At 34.7% G+C, this 14,030-nt stretch overlaps 1 protein-coding gene and 1 long non-coding RNA gene across 2 annotated transcripts in view; one reads left to right on the plus strand and one right to left on the minus strand.

The window, feature by feature from the left end:
• Nucleotides 1-14,030, plus strand: part of LOC106878165 (uncharacterized) — a 25,069-nt gene that overhangs the window by 427 nt on the left and 10,612 nt on the right. Inside the window, exons 2-5 of the mRNA XM_089363884.1 lie at nucleotides 6,168-6,336; nucleotides 7,467-7,594; nucleotides 10,160-11,153; nucleotides 11,847-11,992. Of these exons, the coding sequence (XP_089220010.1) occupies nucleotides 6,168-6,336; nucleotides 7,467-7,594; nucleotides 10,160-11,153; nucleotides 11,847-11,992 (1,437 nt within the window). The remainder of the gene's footprint in view (nucleotides 1-6,167; nucleotides 6,337-7,466; nucleotides 7,595-10,159; nucleotides 11,154-11,846; nucleotides 11,993-14,030) is intronic.
• LOC149132537 (uncharacterized) overlaps nucleotides 6,160-14,030 on the minus strand; it is a 25,641-nt gene continuing 17,770 nt past the window's right edge. Inside the window, exons 3-4 of the long non-coding RNA XR_016244474.1 lie at nucleotides 8,984-9,094; nucleotides 6,160-6,298 (exon numbers count right to left, since the gene is read on the minus strand). This is a non-coding gene — a long non-coding RNA (uncharacterized LOC149132537). The remainder of the gene's footprint in view (nucleotides 6,299-8,983; nucleotides 9,095-14,030) is intronic.

Here is a 14,030-nt window from a genome sequence, read left to right on the forward strand (position 1 = left end):
CTGGGTGCTCTTCCTCTCACCAACAACAAGGATGCCTTAAGGCATGGGCACACTGGACTGTTATCCAAGGGCCTTATCCAAGAGTTTAGGGCACAACTCTGATCTATGTATGCCATGGCTTGCTGTTAATAAATAGATACTATAGGGTCCAGTACCCAGGGACCTATAAAGCTAGTGTCATAATCGTAGTCAACCCTGACTTGTTTCCAATCTAGCGAAATTTTCCTCTGGTCCTTCAAACACAAGTTGTTCCATGGCCAGACACATTTTCAGGAAAGATTGCAAATGCAAAACTTCGTTTGTAAAATAATGACAGTTTCTTTTTACAATGAGTAAGTAAAGAAGATAAAAACAATCATCAACACATGTGCACACATGTGATGGGCTTCTATCAGTTTCCATTCACCAAATTCGCTCACAAGACTTTTGCTGGCTTGGGGTTGTAGTAGTAGACATTAGTTTGTTGAAGGTATGGTGCAGTGGGATTGATCCTGAAAACATGGAGTTGAAAAGCAAGAATCTTAACTACACAGCTATGCATGTGCCTACATGTATACACATACATACATGCATACACATGCAGACACACAAATATAACACTTTCTAAACATCTAAGCATACATTTACAGCAAAGAACTATTGCAACATGTCATTAAATTTCACAAATAAAATATTTTATAACTGAGAAGATTAGGAATGTAAGCTTTACTGATAGCAAAAGACACACCGGATATTAACTTCCAGATATAGCAGACTTGTCAAAAAAATAAAAAAACTAGAAACATTTACTGATTGCTGAAAGAAACTTTGAGATAAGAACAAAAATTTTAAATCCAGTGATGACAAAATCATTCATGATAACATTATTCTCACAGAACAAAAATAATGGCAAACAACAGGGCTCCTAACGAAAATATGAGATCACAATATTTTCTTTCTATAATTGCCACAAGGCAATTGTGGGGAGGGGGCTTTTTGATTACGTCAACCTCAGTATTCACCTAGTATTTATTTATTTCTTTATTGCCCACAGGGGGCTAAACATAGAGGGGACAAACAAGGACAGACAAAGGGACTGGTACTTATTTATCAACCTGCAACTGGTATTTATTTATCGACCGTCCTACCCATGGGTAGGACGGTTCAACTGGGGTCTGGGAATCCAGAAGGCTGCACCAGGCTCCAGTCCGATCTGGCAGTGTTTCTACAGCTGGATGCCCTTCCTAATGCCGACCACTCCATGAGTGTAGTGGATGCTTTTTTACGTGCCACTGGCATGGAATCCATTTGAGGTGGCACGGGCATCGGCCACATTCAGATGGTGCTTTTTACATGCCACTGGCACGGTGATCACAACTACAATTTTCATTTGACTGTGATTTGATTTGATTTTGATTTTGATTTCGATTTTGATATATATATACATAATATATATATATATATATATATATATATATATATATATATATATATATATATATATATATAGTAGAATAAGAAATTGAACTAGAAAGTCCTTGGTACAGTATTATTTAGTTGAAAAAATAAATAGAAATGGCTTTTCTGATAATTTTTCCATGAACATCTAATTATTAAGGTGGAAAACTTATATATATATATATATATATATATATATATATATATATATATATAGTGAGAATTTACAAAAAAACAAAAGACGAAGATAGGTGTGTAAACAACAAGAGAAAATAGAAAAAGGTTTAGTGGCTAGCGATCTATCATGGCGAATTTATATATATATATATCATCATCATCATCATCGTTTAACGTCCGCTTTCCATGCTAGCATGGGTTGGACGATTTGACTGAGGACTGGTGAAACCGGATGGCAACACCAGGCTCCAATCTAATTTGGCAGAGTTTCTACAGCTGGATGCCCTTCCTAACGCCAACCACTCAGAGAGTGTAGTGGGTGCTTTTACGTGTCACCCGCACGACACAGTGGAACCATGGTTTATGAATTTTATTCTTTCCTGAAGGCTGTCTGCTATCCAAAATGCTCATAAACTGAAACTATTTTTCACATGGGGGAAATTCAAGAAAATGCACAATGAATTCAAACATGGATGTGCACTGAGCAAAAAAGCCAGACATTAACTAATGCTCCCCTGTTAATACCCCCAGTTCATCATCGACTCTTGTTGCCAGCTTGCATGTCCATTACTCGAGACACTGTTCATCACCCGAAATGTTTCATGTTAAAAAAATTGTTCGTAAACTGATTTCTTTATTATGAGAGGTGTTTGAAAACTGAGGTGCCACAGTGTACACACACACACACACACACACGTTTATGAGAGGCTTCTTTCAGTTTCCTTCTACTAAATTTACTCACGAGGCTTTGATCAACTGCAGCTATAACAGAAGACACATTGTCCAAAATGGGAGCCATGCAGTGGGATTGAACTCCAAGCCATATACTTGGGAGGTGAACTTCTTAACCAGACAGACATGCTGGTTCTTAGATGTACTCATGAAATAAGCAACACTGTACGTGATTATCATTTATCAGCATAAATATAGATATGACGTTATTAGGCTATTTTCAACCGTGATACACGGCCAAATGACTGAACCAGTCGACAGGGTCGCTATCAGTCATCCTCCTCCAAGCACTTAATAACTTTAGATAACCTCACACATTGAGATGTTACGTATTGTTATCTGAAAGGTGTGTGAGTTTATTATAGAAATTATGAAATAGGTTTAAATTGAACAACTTTACTGATCAGAATGCAAGACCTAGTTATCTTAAATTCTGTTGAAAAGCAGAAGTGCGAAATAGGACAGATGAGAACTCTGTCCTGGATATGAAATGCTTCGACACAGCCATTTTGGCACGGCTTATTTGGCATTGCTGTTCGATGCTGACTTATTTGACATCAGACATTTTAATGTTTCTCTCGTTTTCTCTCTCTCTCTCTCTCTCTGTTTATGTGTGTGAGCAGATTTCCCTTTATGTGTATGAGGAAAGGGAAAATGCTTTATGTCTGTCATTTACACTTAATAATTAATAAATTGTAATGTCCATCTCTGTTGGGTGGTTGGTGTTAGGAAGGGCATCCAGCTGTAAAATCCAAGCCAAGACAAGACACAGAAGTCTGCTGCAGTCTCCTGTCTGGCCAACTCCTGTCAAACTGTTCAACCCAAAGCAAACATTAAACAATGATGATGATGATGATAGTGATCGTTTTCTCCTTCACTCTATCTCTTTCTCTCCTAGTATCTCTCTCTCTCTCTCCCTCTTGCTCTGTGTTAATGTGCTTATATGTATCAGCAAATTTCTCTATGATTATGAGGAGAGACAAATGTTTGTGTTGTGTTCAATGTCACAGTCTCTGTCTCTCTCTGTATGTGTATATTTCTGCATGCGCATATGTGTGTGTGTGTGTATTTGCCTCCAGTGCCAAAAAGTACTGCCACCAAAACCATCTGAATGTCCAGTCATCTGCACCAAATCATCTCATTCTAATCTGGGACAAGGGACCAAACTGTGATTCTTCCTCTCAAACTGGTTCATATTTTAGTGGCACTTTATCTGTCTTTACGTTCTGAGTTCAAATTCCACCAACGGCAACTTTACCTTTCATCTTGTTCTGGTCAATAAGTACAAGGTGAGCTCTGGAGTTGGTGCAATCAACTCAATGTCTACCCTAAAATTATTAGTGTTGTTGTGTTATTATTATTATTATTATTATTATTATTATTATTATTATTATTATTATTATTATAACTATTATTATTATTAAGATGGCAAACTGGCAGAATTGTTAGTGAGCTGGACGAAATGCTTAGCGGTATTTCACAAGTCACTATGTGCTGAGTTCAAATTCCGCTGAGGTCGACTTTATCTTTCATCCTTTCAAGTTCGATAAATTAAGTACCAGTTAAATACTAGGGTCGATGAGATCAATTGTTCCCCCACTCCCCACAAAAATCCAGGCCTTGTGCCTATAGTAGAAAGGGTTATTATTATTATTATTATTATTGTTATTACCACTCAGCTTATTTTGATAATCTTTGAGAATTGTCATTTATTTATTTACTTATTTATCTCCTCCAGATAACGACTCATCTCTCACCACCACACCACCACCACCACCTCCACCTTTCACACTAATCAAACAGTCACTCATGGCTTTTAGTTTATACAGATATATGTGTGTGTGTGTATTCATATATATATATATATATATATATATATATATACATGTGTGTGTGTGTATTCATATATATATATATATATATATATATATACATGTGTGTGTGTGTGTGTATATATGCATGTATGTATATATATATATATATATCTGTAGCTTCGTCTCAATTATACCTGGAAGAAGGAAATTAGAGAGTAATCTTTCTCATTTCTTGTTTCTTTTGGTTTATTTTTTGTTGTATTTTTGTTCTTATTTCTTCACCTACAGACAATGAACTGCACCAACTTACCTTTTACAATATAACAAAACAATCATTAATCACCTGTTTAAAATCTTTGTTTCTTTTTTTGTCTTTTTTTTTTTTAATGTGTAATGTCTTCTACAGCCCTGCACAGACAACAGATACAAACAACTACCCCCCACTCCCCCACCTGCATAGTAGTTTGTTGGGATTAAATTGAATGAAAAAGGTCTTCACTTCTTTATTCCTCCTTTCTTTCACTTATTTTTTCTTACTTTGAACCTTTTTCTTTCCTTCTTTTTTTCTATCTTTCTTACTTCATTGCTTTCTTTCTTTCATTCTTTCTTCCAATAACTTTAACAGGTAAAATATGAAAGCTAAAAGATATATATATATATATATATATACTCACACACATATATATATATACATATATACACACACACACACATATATATATATATATATATATATATATATACATACATACATACATATATATATATATACATACATACATACACACACACACACACACATATATAGGCATATATTTAATCATACATACATACACACATATCCACATCTACTCACACATTTCTACATATGTGTGCATATATATATATAAGGATATCTTCATCCACTTATACATTCTTATATTGCATATATATATATATATATATATATATATATATACACATGCACATGCATACACTCATGTATATACACACATGCATACACACACATGCACATACACACCTACATACATAGGCACAGGTATTTATAAGTACACTTATGTATATATATGTATAGACAAATGTTAACACAAGATATTTTATTTTGTAGAACAGTATTTGAAGAGGTGATAATAGTTCTTGAAGACTGATTGTCTACAAAACAACAAAGTACACTAGATAAATACTTAATTATGTCTCAATTTAGCCATTAACGAAACATCTGCCAAGTTTGAATTCAGAAAACGAAACAAAAAAAAAACAAAGAACCGAAAAAACCCCCCATTAAAACTAAGAAGTAAAAATGGACATTGGAGAAGCAAATTGGTTGAGAAGTAATTGTCAGGAATGATTACAGAGTTCTGTGTTCTTCATTTGTAGAAACAACAAAGAATTCTGTTATTATTTGTTGAAATAACAAGTAAAGAACAATGAGTCAAAAATAGGTCCATACAGTTTATATCAGTTCACACCGAGAATCAATAAGAAAGGCCATTATGATGCAAAGCAGTGTAGCCTTTTAAGGCTGTTGGTGCCAACAAGAACCAAAATTACAACAACAAAACAACAACAATGGGCAAATGAATGAACCTCTATATCAGTCATAGGCAAAATGTGACCCACAAGACTTTTGAATGGCATGTCTAATAAAAGGGGACAGCTCCGGTCAAACTGTCCCACCCATGCCAACATGGAGGGTGGACATTAAACGATGATAATGATGACAATGTTGATATATATGTATAAATACACAGCCACACACACACACATGTATATATGTATGTATGTATATTTGTATGTACATATGTATGTATTTATATATGTATGTACATACATATGTATATATGTATATATTTATGCATTTATGTTTGCAAGTATAATTATATATGCATATTTCTCTTTCTTACATTTAGCGACCTTAGAAACATTTTCATTTTTGTAAACATTAATTCATTTGCATACATTATACATTATACACATGCATCATGTATATATATTGCTTTCTTGCAGTCTGTGGCCATAGTATGGAGCAGTCCACTACCACCATGGGGACCTGTATCACACAGTCAATGATGAGGTGTTTCTATCCAGCTTACCAGACTATGAAACAGCAGTACCATCGTCTCAGACGAACTTCTCACCTGCAATTCAACAAACAAGATTTTGATAATATGTGCGAGTAAGTTTTTCATCTTTTAATCTTTTCAATTAATTCTTTAATCATATACGCAAAAAAAAAATCAAATCAAATGAAAACAAACAACAAAAAACAATAAATTGAAATAATTGTAATAATTTTTGAGAAAAAAAAAATATATATTTGTTTTAATATCCGGGTTAATAAACATGGTGGTGAGCTAGCAGAATTGTTAGCGTGCCGGTTGAAACGCTTGGCAGAATTTCATCTGTCTTTACGTTCTGAGTTCAAATTCCACCAGGGTCGACTTTACATATCATTCTTCAGGGGTTGATAAAATAAATACCAGTTGGGTACTGGAGTTGATGTAATTGACTCACCCAATAATTTCTGGCCTTGTGCCAAAATTTGAAACCAATATTATGACTTTGCCTTTCATCTTTTTGGGGTCAATAAATTAAGTACCTGTTGTGTACTGGGGGTTGACCTAATCAATTGGCATCCTCCGCCAAAATCTTGGGCTTTGTGTCTAGAGTAGAGAAGAATATATATATATAAATATATATTTATATATATGGAGTGGCTGTGTGGTAAGAAGCTTGCTTACCAACCACATGGTCCTTGGTTCAGTCCCACTGCATGGCAACTTGGGCAAGTGTCTTCTACTATAGCCCCAAACCAACCAAACCTTGTGAGTGGATTTGGTAGACAGAAACTGAAAGAAACCCATCGTGCATGTGTGTGTGTTTGTCCCTACCATTGCTTGACAACCAATGTTGGTGTGCTTACGTTCCCCATAACTTAGCCTCATTCGCCATACTCATCAAACCTCTCGCCTACCGACTACCACTTTTTCAAGTATCTCGATAACTTCCTGCGTGAGAAATGCTTCAAAAACCAAGACGATGCCAAACACGCCTTCAATGACTTCATTGCCACCAGAATGCAGGATTTTGATGCTACTGGCATAAATAAACTTGTTTCGCATTGGCAAAGGTGTGTTGATTCTGATAGTGTTTATTTCAAGTAATAAAGTTTTGCTTGAGCCGAGATATGTACATCTGAATTTAAGGGTTAAAAACAGCAAGAACTTTCTTGACAAACTAATAATTTCAAAATTAAAACTACCATTCAAAGCATTAAAAGAATATTTTTGCAATGTCTTAATGTAGGGTCTTGCAGACTGATATTGTATATTGTATGGACAAAATTGAAGATTCTTGTGGTCAGACAACAAGACAGAGTGCTTTGAAACAGCTGAACACAAGCTTTCATTACTTCTGCTACAATGGATGGAAAGGTATTTATGCCAATGAGCAAGATCTCAAGATTTGCTTTTTTCAGTCTTATCTAACTAATCCATACTTGCTGTCTAATAACTTTGATGATATGTGCATCCACACACACACACACGTGGTCTGCATCAGCAAGACGAATATTATAAATTAAAAATGATACAAAGAGTCCAATCAACCTGCAGTGAAGAATGGAAAATCCGACGTTTCAGACAGAGTCCCTCTTCAGAGAAAAGTTGAAAGGAGAGAAATTAATGAGAGACAGTAAAGTCTTTTTTTAACGATGCTGTGTCCCATTAATTCCTCTCCTTTCAACTTTTATTTGAAGAATTCTATCCAAAACTATGTATGTTTATGAAATCTAAGTATTTACCATAGCTTCCTGACAAGATGTGATTGTCTTAGTAAGTTTTCATTTTGAGAAAGAATGAGTAGGAAATACTGACAATATGAAATTTTATAAGAGAAGTTTTAACAATGTAAAGAATTTTTCCCAGTCAGTTTCTCTCTCTCTTTCTTTCTCTCTTTCTTCCTCTCCCTTTCCCTTACATCCGCTTCCCTACCTCTCTCTCTCTCTCTCTTGTTCTTTCTTCCATAAAGCAAATGACATTTATTTTAACCAATTGACATTTTGATCCCAAAGGTCTCAGACACAAAAATGTAACTTCAGGCCAGAAAACAAAATGAATTTAAACAACAGACAGCAAAGCCAAGAATTTTCTTTTTTGCCAATCAACTGTTACAGATGAATGATTCTGGAGACCTTGAAGCACAATTGGGAAGCTTACTCATCAAGGTGATATAAATAATGAAGATATATACACAAACCCTCAATCAATGAATATAAATTATCCAGGGACTTTATTGGTGCAAGTGTGACCATGTGATGAGATATTTGCTTCCCAACCACGTGGTTCTGGGTTCAGTCCTGTTATGTGGCACAAGTGTTGTCTACTATATCCCTGGGTTGACCGAAGCCTAGTGAATGAATTTGGTAGATGGAAACTGAAAGATGCCCATGGTGTGTGTATATAATATATATATATATATATATATATATATATATATATATATATATATATATATATATATACATGTGCATATGTGCATTTGTGTTTCCATCCACCACTGCCATTTGACATTTGGTGTTGGTTTGTTGACATCTTCATAGCTTTGAAGTTTAGTAAAAGTGACCAGTAAAATAAGCACAAGGGTTTTGAAAATTGGGTACAGGGGTTGATTCATTTGGCTAAAGTCTTTCAAAGCAGTGCTCCAGCATGGCCACAGTCCAATGACTGAAACAAGTAAAAGAAGACAGAAGATAAACAATAAAAGGTTACTACACACACACACACACACACACACAAATTCTATGTGTTTTTATAGTAGCTTACTGTTATGTTTTTTAATTCCTGTAGTTTTCTCATCTTTAACAATTATGCATGTCTGTTGCAAGATCTGTAATCAGGTAAGAATGAGACTCTTGTTGATTGGTGTGGAATACTCTGTAACAAAACAAAAAAAAAACAAAACAAAAAAAGTGTAAATTAACAACAAGATATAAAATGGAGTTTAATGATCCAATTCATTAATCAATCCATCATTCCATCAACAGTTCTGATAAATAATTGAATATAATAATATTGAATCATGATGTTTTTTTTGATAACCATGTTTATATATATTTTTTTTTTTTACAATTATTGTCTTCAACACCTGTTTCCTTCCTGATACTTTGGAGTTTTTGTGTGTGGTGCACACATCCACATGTTGTTGACTTGCCAATTTCCCCTTCTCACAGTACCGAGTCAACAACTTGTGGATGTGTACAAAACAGACTCATTGCAACATATGAAGTGGTAGGAACCAAAAGAGAGGAAACAAAGAATTTTCCTCACCCAAAAAAAAAAAAAAAAAAGCGTACAGGTACAGATTCAGAGGAAGAATTTCATTTGCTAAACTTGATTTTGATTATTGTTTACATAATTAAATAAACAAAAATCTTGTATATCAATATTTATTGTATAATAAAGCTGGCAGAATTGTTAGCAAGCTGGCAGAATTGTTAGCAAGCTGACAGAATTGTTAGCAAGCTGGCAGAATTGTTAGTAAGCTGGCAGAATTGTTAGTAAACTGGCAGAATTGTTAATGAGCTGACAGAATTGTTAGTAAACTGGCAGAATTGTTAGCAAGCTGGCAGAATTGTTAGCAAAACCCTGCCTTTGTTTCAATTAATTTTGAAAATAATTAAGAATTTAATAAAGCAAAATTGCCATTTTTAAATTGATATTTGGAACATAAATTAACAAGAAACTTTTATGAAATGTTTAAATTTACATCACTTTAAAGCATGAAATTTGCATCATAAAACCAAGGAAGTTCTCAGGCAGGTTGGTCACGAAAGGGTTAAACCTGATTCAGTTTCTCATTCCCAGTTTTGCTATTCAGTCCTGTGTTTTCTCATCCATTTTTCTATTGTCTGGTTTGTTTTCTTCCTTTTGTTTGCTGCGTTTGTTCTGTCTGTTTTCTTTTTCTTTTTTTCTATTCTACTCTCCTCACCAAACTTGTAGATTACCAGAAATTCCAGAAATGCTTCAAATCAGACAAGAACAATGTCCAAGAGAAAATAAGGCACTGCTACACAACTTCAGATCTGAATCACAGAAATTTCTTTGAACATGAGTATGAATATTTCAATCGTGACTTCTTTTATAACTATCCAAACTCTTACAATTGGCAGGGATATTTTAAGGACGATCCTAACAGGCAAGGTGATGGTCAAGTTCATGACCAAGGTCAAGGCTATCAGTCTGACCAAGCATTGCAACCTGATGCGCCTTTCTCTGAGACTGGCGCAGATGGACTCCAAGCTGATGCAACTGCTCCTACTAAAACGGAAACTGCCACTTCTGCGGCCAAAAAGGATGGTATTAAAAATGAAAGCAACAATGATGATGATGATGATGTCAACATGAACGAGTGGCTGCGTAACTTTGGAAATGGCTTTGACCAAAATCGCAACTATGATCACAACCGCAACCGTGACTACTGGGCGAACAAATATGACAGGCATAACAGACACAACTATTACGATAACAATCGCCGTAACAACTACGATGGCAACAGACGTTGGTATGACAACAGTTACTATGGCAATGACGATAACTATTACAACAAGAAATACAACCATGATGGCTGGCAGAATAGTCACTCACAAAGATCAGACCTTTTCAGCAATGACTACTATAATCAGAACTTCGAGCGACTGAACCGAGAAACTCGAGAAGAACCTGGCAAGAAACAACCCCAGCCTGAAGCGGAGAAACTAAAACCTGACATCCATGGCAGTTATGAACAAGACAAGGACTGGGGGAATAACAGGAATACACCATTCTATAATAACTACTATCGGAACAACTATTATGATCGGAACAGGTTCTATGACCAAAACTATGATTATGATGGTCGTAACTACGGTTACAATTACTATAATTCCAATGAACGTAAACCAGATTACTGGGCGTTTTATAACTATGATGTAAGATATCGCACAGACATTTGCAGGTAAGTGTTTCTTATACATTCTGTTCTTTAGTTACTATTATCATTAGATGCAGACATGGCTGTGTGCTTGAGAAGCTCTCTTTGCAACCAAGTGGGCTCAGGTTCAGTTCCACTGCATGGTACCTTGTGAAAGTGTCTTCTACTGTAGCCGTAGGCTCAACAATGCCTTGTGGGTGAATTTGATAGACAGAAACTATATGGAAGCCTGTCATGTATATATATATATCAAATAAAGGTGCTGTAAAATACAACACACAATCATGGCATTTGTTGCAAAACACTGATGAGGTGAAATGCAACATTATATAACGATTCAAAAACTGTTGTGTAATTATGACAGTAATTTGTTGAAATGTGTGTATGGTATATAAAACATTGAATAGTACCTATGTTCTATATGTTATTGTGTGTGTGTGTGTGTTTGTATATACTCCCTTCACCTCTTGATACTCAATGTTGGTTTGTTTACATCAACATAACTTAGCAGTTTGACAAAAGTGATTCATAAAATAAGTACTACACTTTGAAAAATAAATACTGGGGGTCGTCAATTTGTTTGACTTGACCCTTTAAGGTCAAGCAATGGCTGCTGTCCGGTGACTGAAACAAGTAAAGAAAAAAAAAAAAATTAATTCATTTAACAATTTATAATTCCAAAGTTTCATTTTTGTTTTCTTTTACCTTTATTTACAGCGGAATGTCAAAGATGAGAGACTGCTCTCATGAAATGAAGAAAGTCTGCAACCAGGAATCAGATAATTTTATGTATAATCTTAACAACATGATCTATCAATTTGGACGTCTTTTTATGAACTGTGATATGTCAGCTGAATCTGCAGGTACATAAGTGTGTAATTCCAATCATAAAAACTCTAATTTTAGACACAAACCTACATCTTCTGAAGACATATTCTCTCAAAATTTATAAATTCTTATGATGTCAACACCGTACAGTTCTCGCTGGTAAGAATAAAGTTTCTAAAATGGATAGAAAAATTCAAAGGATTGCTTTGGTACAATGGGAGTATGCTTGTCATGTTTACAAGAGATGTAAGTTTGAGTCCCATAAGCAGCCTACGAATTTTTTATTATCAAAAAGGGGTTTTTAACCCAATATTTATGCACTATTATTCATAGTGTTACTGCTTCAAGATCCACCATTTCAAAAAAAAAAAAATGAAGAATAATTTCATATTCTTGTGAAGCATATATATGTATATATATGCACATATATATATATGTATATCACGAAACTCTCAGACCCTGAGTCACTCTGTTGCTTCTGCTAAATATTAATAAAAATATACATATACTCATATTTTGAGTTCTATTTTTCCTCTTCGCATCACCATACCGGTACATAAAAACATACATACATATATAAATATACATACATACATACATATATATATATATATATATATATATATATATATAATCAAAATAAGCAACAGGATATCAAGTAGTAATGCAGTACGACCGTTTCAAGTGATACCAATATCTACCATGACTATAATTTTACTTGCCTTGACGAGTCTTCTTCTTATATAATTATATATGTATATATTCATACATTCATTCGTGCACATATATGCATACATATAACAGATATAACATGTATATGTGTATGTATTTATATATATGTATGTATGCATGTATGTATATATATGTATGAATGTATGTATATATGTATGTACGTACGTACGTATGTATATATATGTATGAATGTATGTATGTATGTATGTATGTATGTGTGTATGTATATATGCATGTATGTATGTGCAGTTTTGTATGTTTTATGTATGTATTCTCATGCATATAGTTGCATATCTAGACATGCTCATATATATTTAAATGATAAACTTCTGGAAAGTTTTACAGACTTTTACAGTTCCAGTGATGGATTGGATCTGTAGTCTTCGAATCAGCTTTCTCCTTTCTGGTTTTGGACGATTTGACTAAGGCTCCAATAAGTGTGTGTGTATGTGTACTACATTTTGTTTTTTACTGATAATCTATTTTCAATGTTATCTGTGTGTTATGACTTTTCAACCTTATCATGACACATGTCAATGAATGAACAATGCTTCTGCATGTGACAACAACAAAAAAAAAAAAACCAGAAAAAAAAACCCTCTGTGGTCTTGGTTTGTCAGAAATTTGACTCATTCTCTACAGCATCCGACTCTCATAGCCTGGTGGGACTCCACAAATTCGAATCCCCCATTTTATGCAAATGTAATTATTTTCTTGCATTTATTTTAATTTTTGTACTTTTCTCAAATTACAAAGTGGTTTTAAATGGTTCTCCTGGACTAGTTGCGTTTTATAAAAAAACACAACTTTTTTACCTAAGTTTTAACATCATCTCCTTCGAAGTAGTCACCTTACACAGCAAAACACCAGTCTCGGCCTTCCTGTGACTTTTGGAATCTGACCTGGAAGTTGTTTGGTCTAAGCAACTAGAGGACCTTCTGCTTTGGATTGATAATGGTATTAAAACAGCGACCTTTGAGCTGTGTTTTCCTCTGGGGGAAGAGATGGAAATCCACAGGTGGTAAATCTGGTGATTAGGGCAGGTGGAGAAGCAATACCATGTTGTTTTTGGTGAAAAACACATAAATGGTGACATAGCTTGGTGACAGGGTAGGTAGTCGTCATGAAGAATCCAGTTCTTTGTGCTCCACAGATCCGGATGCTTTTGCTAAATGTTCTCCCTCAAATGCTTCAAAACATCATTGATTGTTCTCTGATGATATTCATGCACAAACTGATGAATTTTCTCCACATTTCCAGGGGTGACACTTGTAGCAAGTCTTCCAGATCACTCATCACCTTCCAGGGATGCTCTTCCGCTTTTGAAGTGCTCATGCCACT

Source organism: Octopus bimaculoides, chromosome 15 (genome assembly GCF_046866305.1).
Source record: "Octopus bimaculoides isolate indiv1 chromosome 15, ASM4686630v1, whole genome shotgun sequence".
Classification (NCBI taxonomy): domain Eukaryota; kingdom Metazoa; phylum Mollusca; class Cephalopoda; order Octopoda; family Octopodidae; genus Octopus; species Octopus bimaculoides.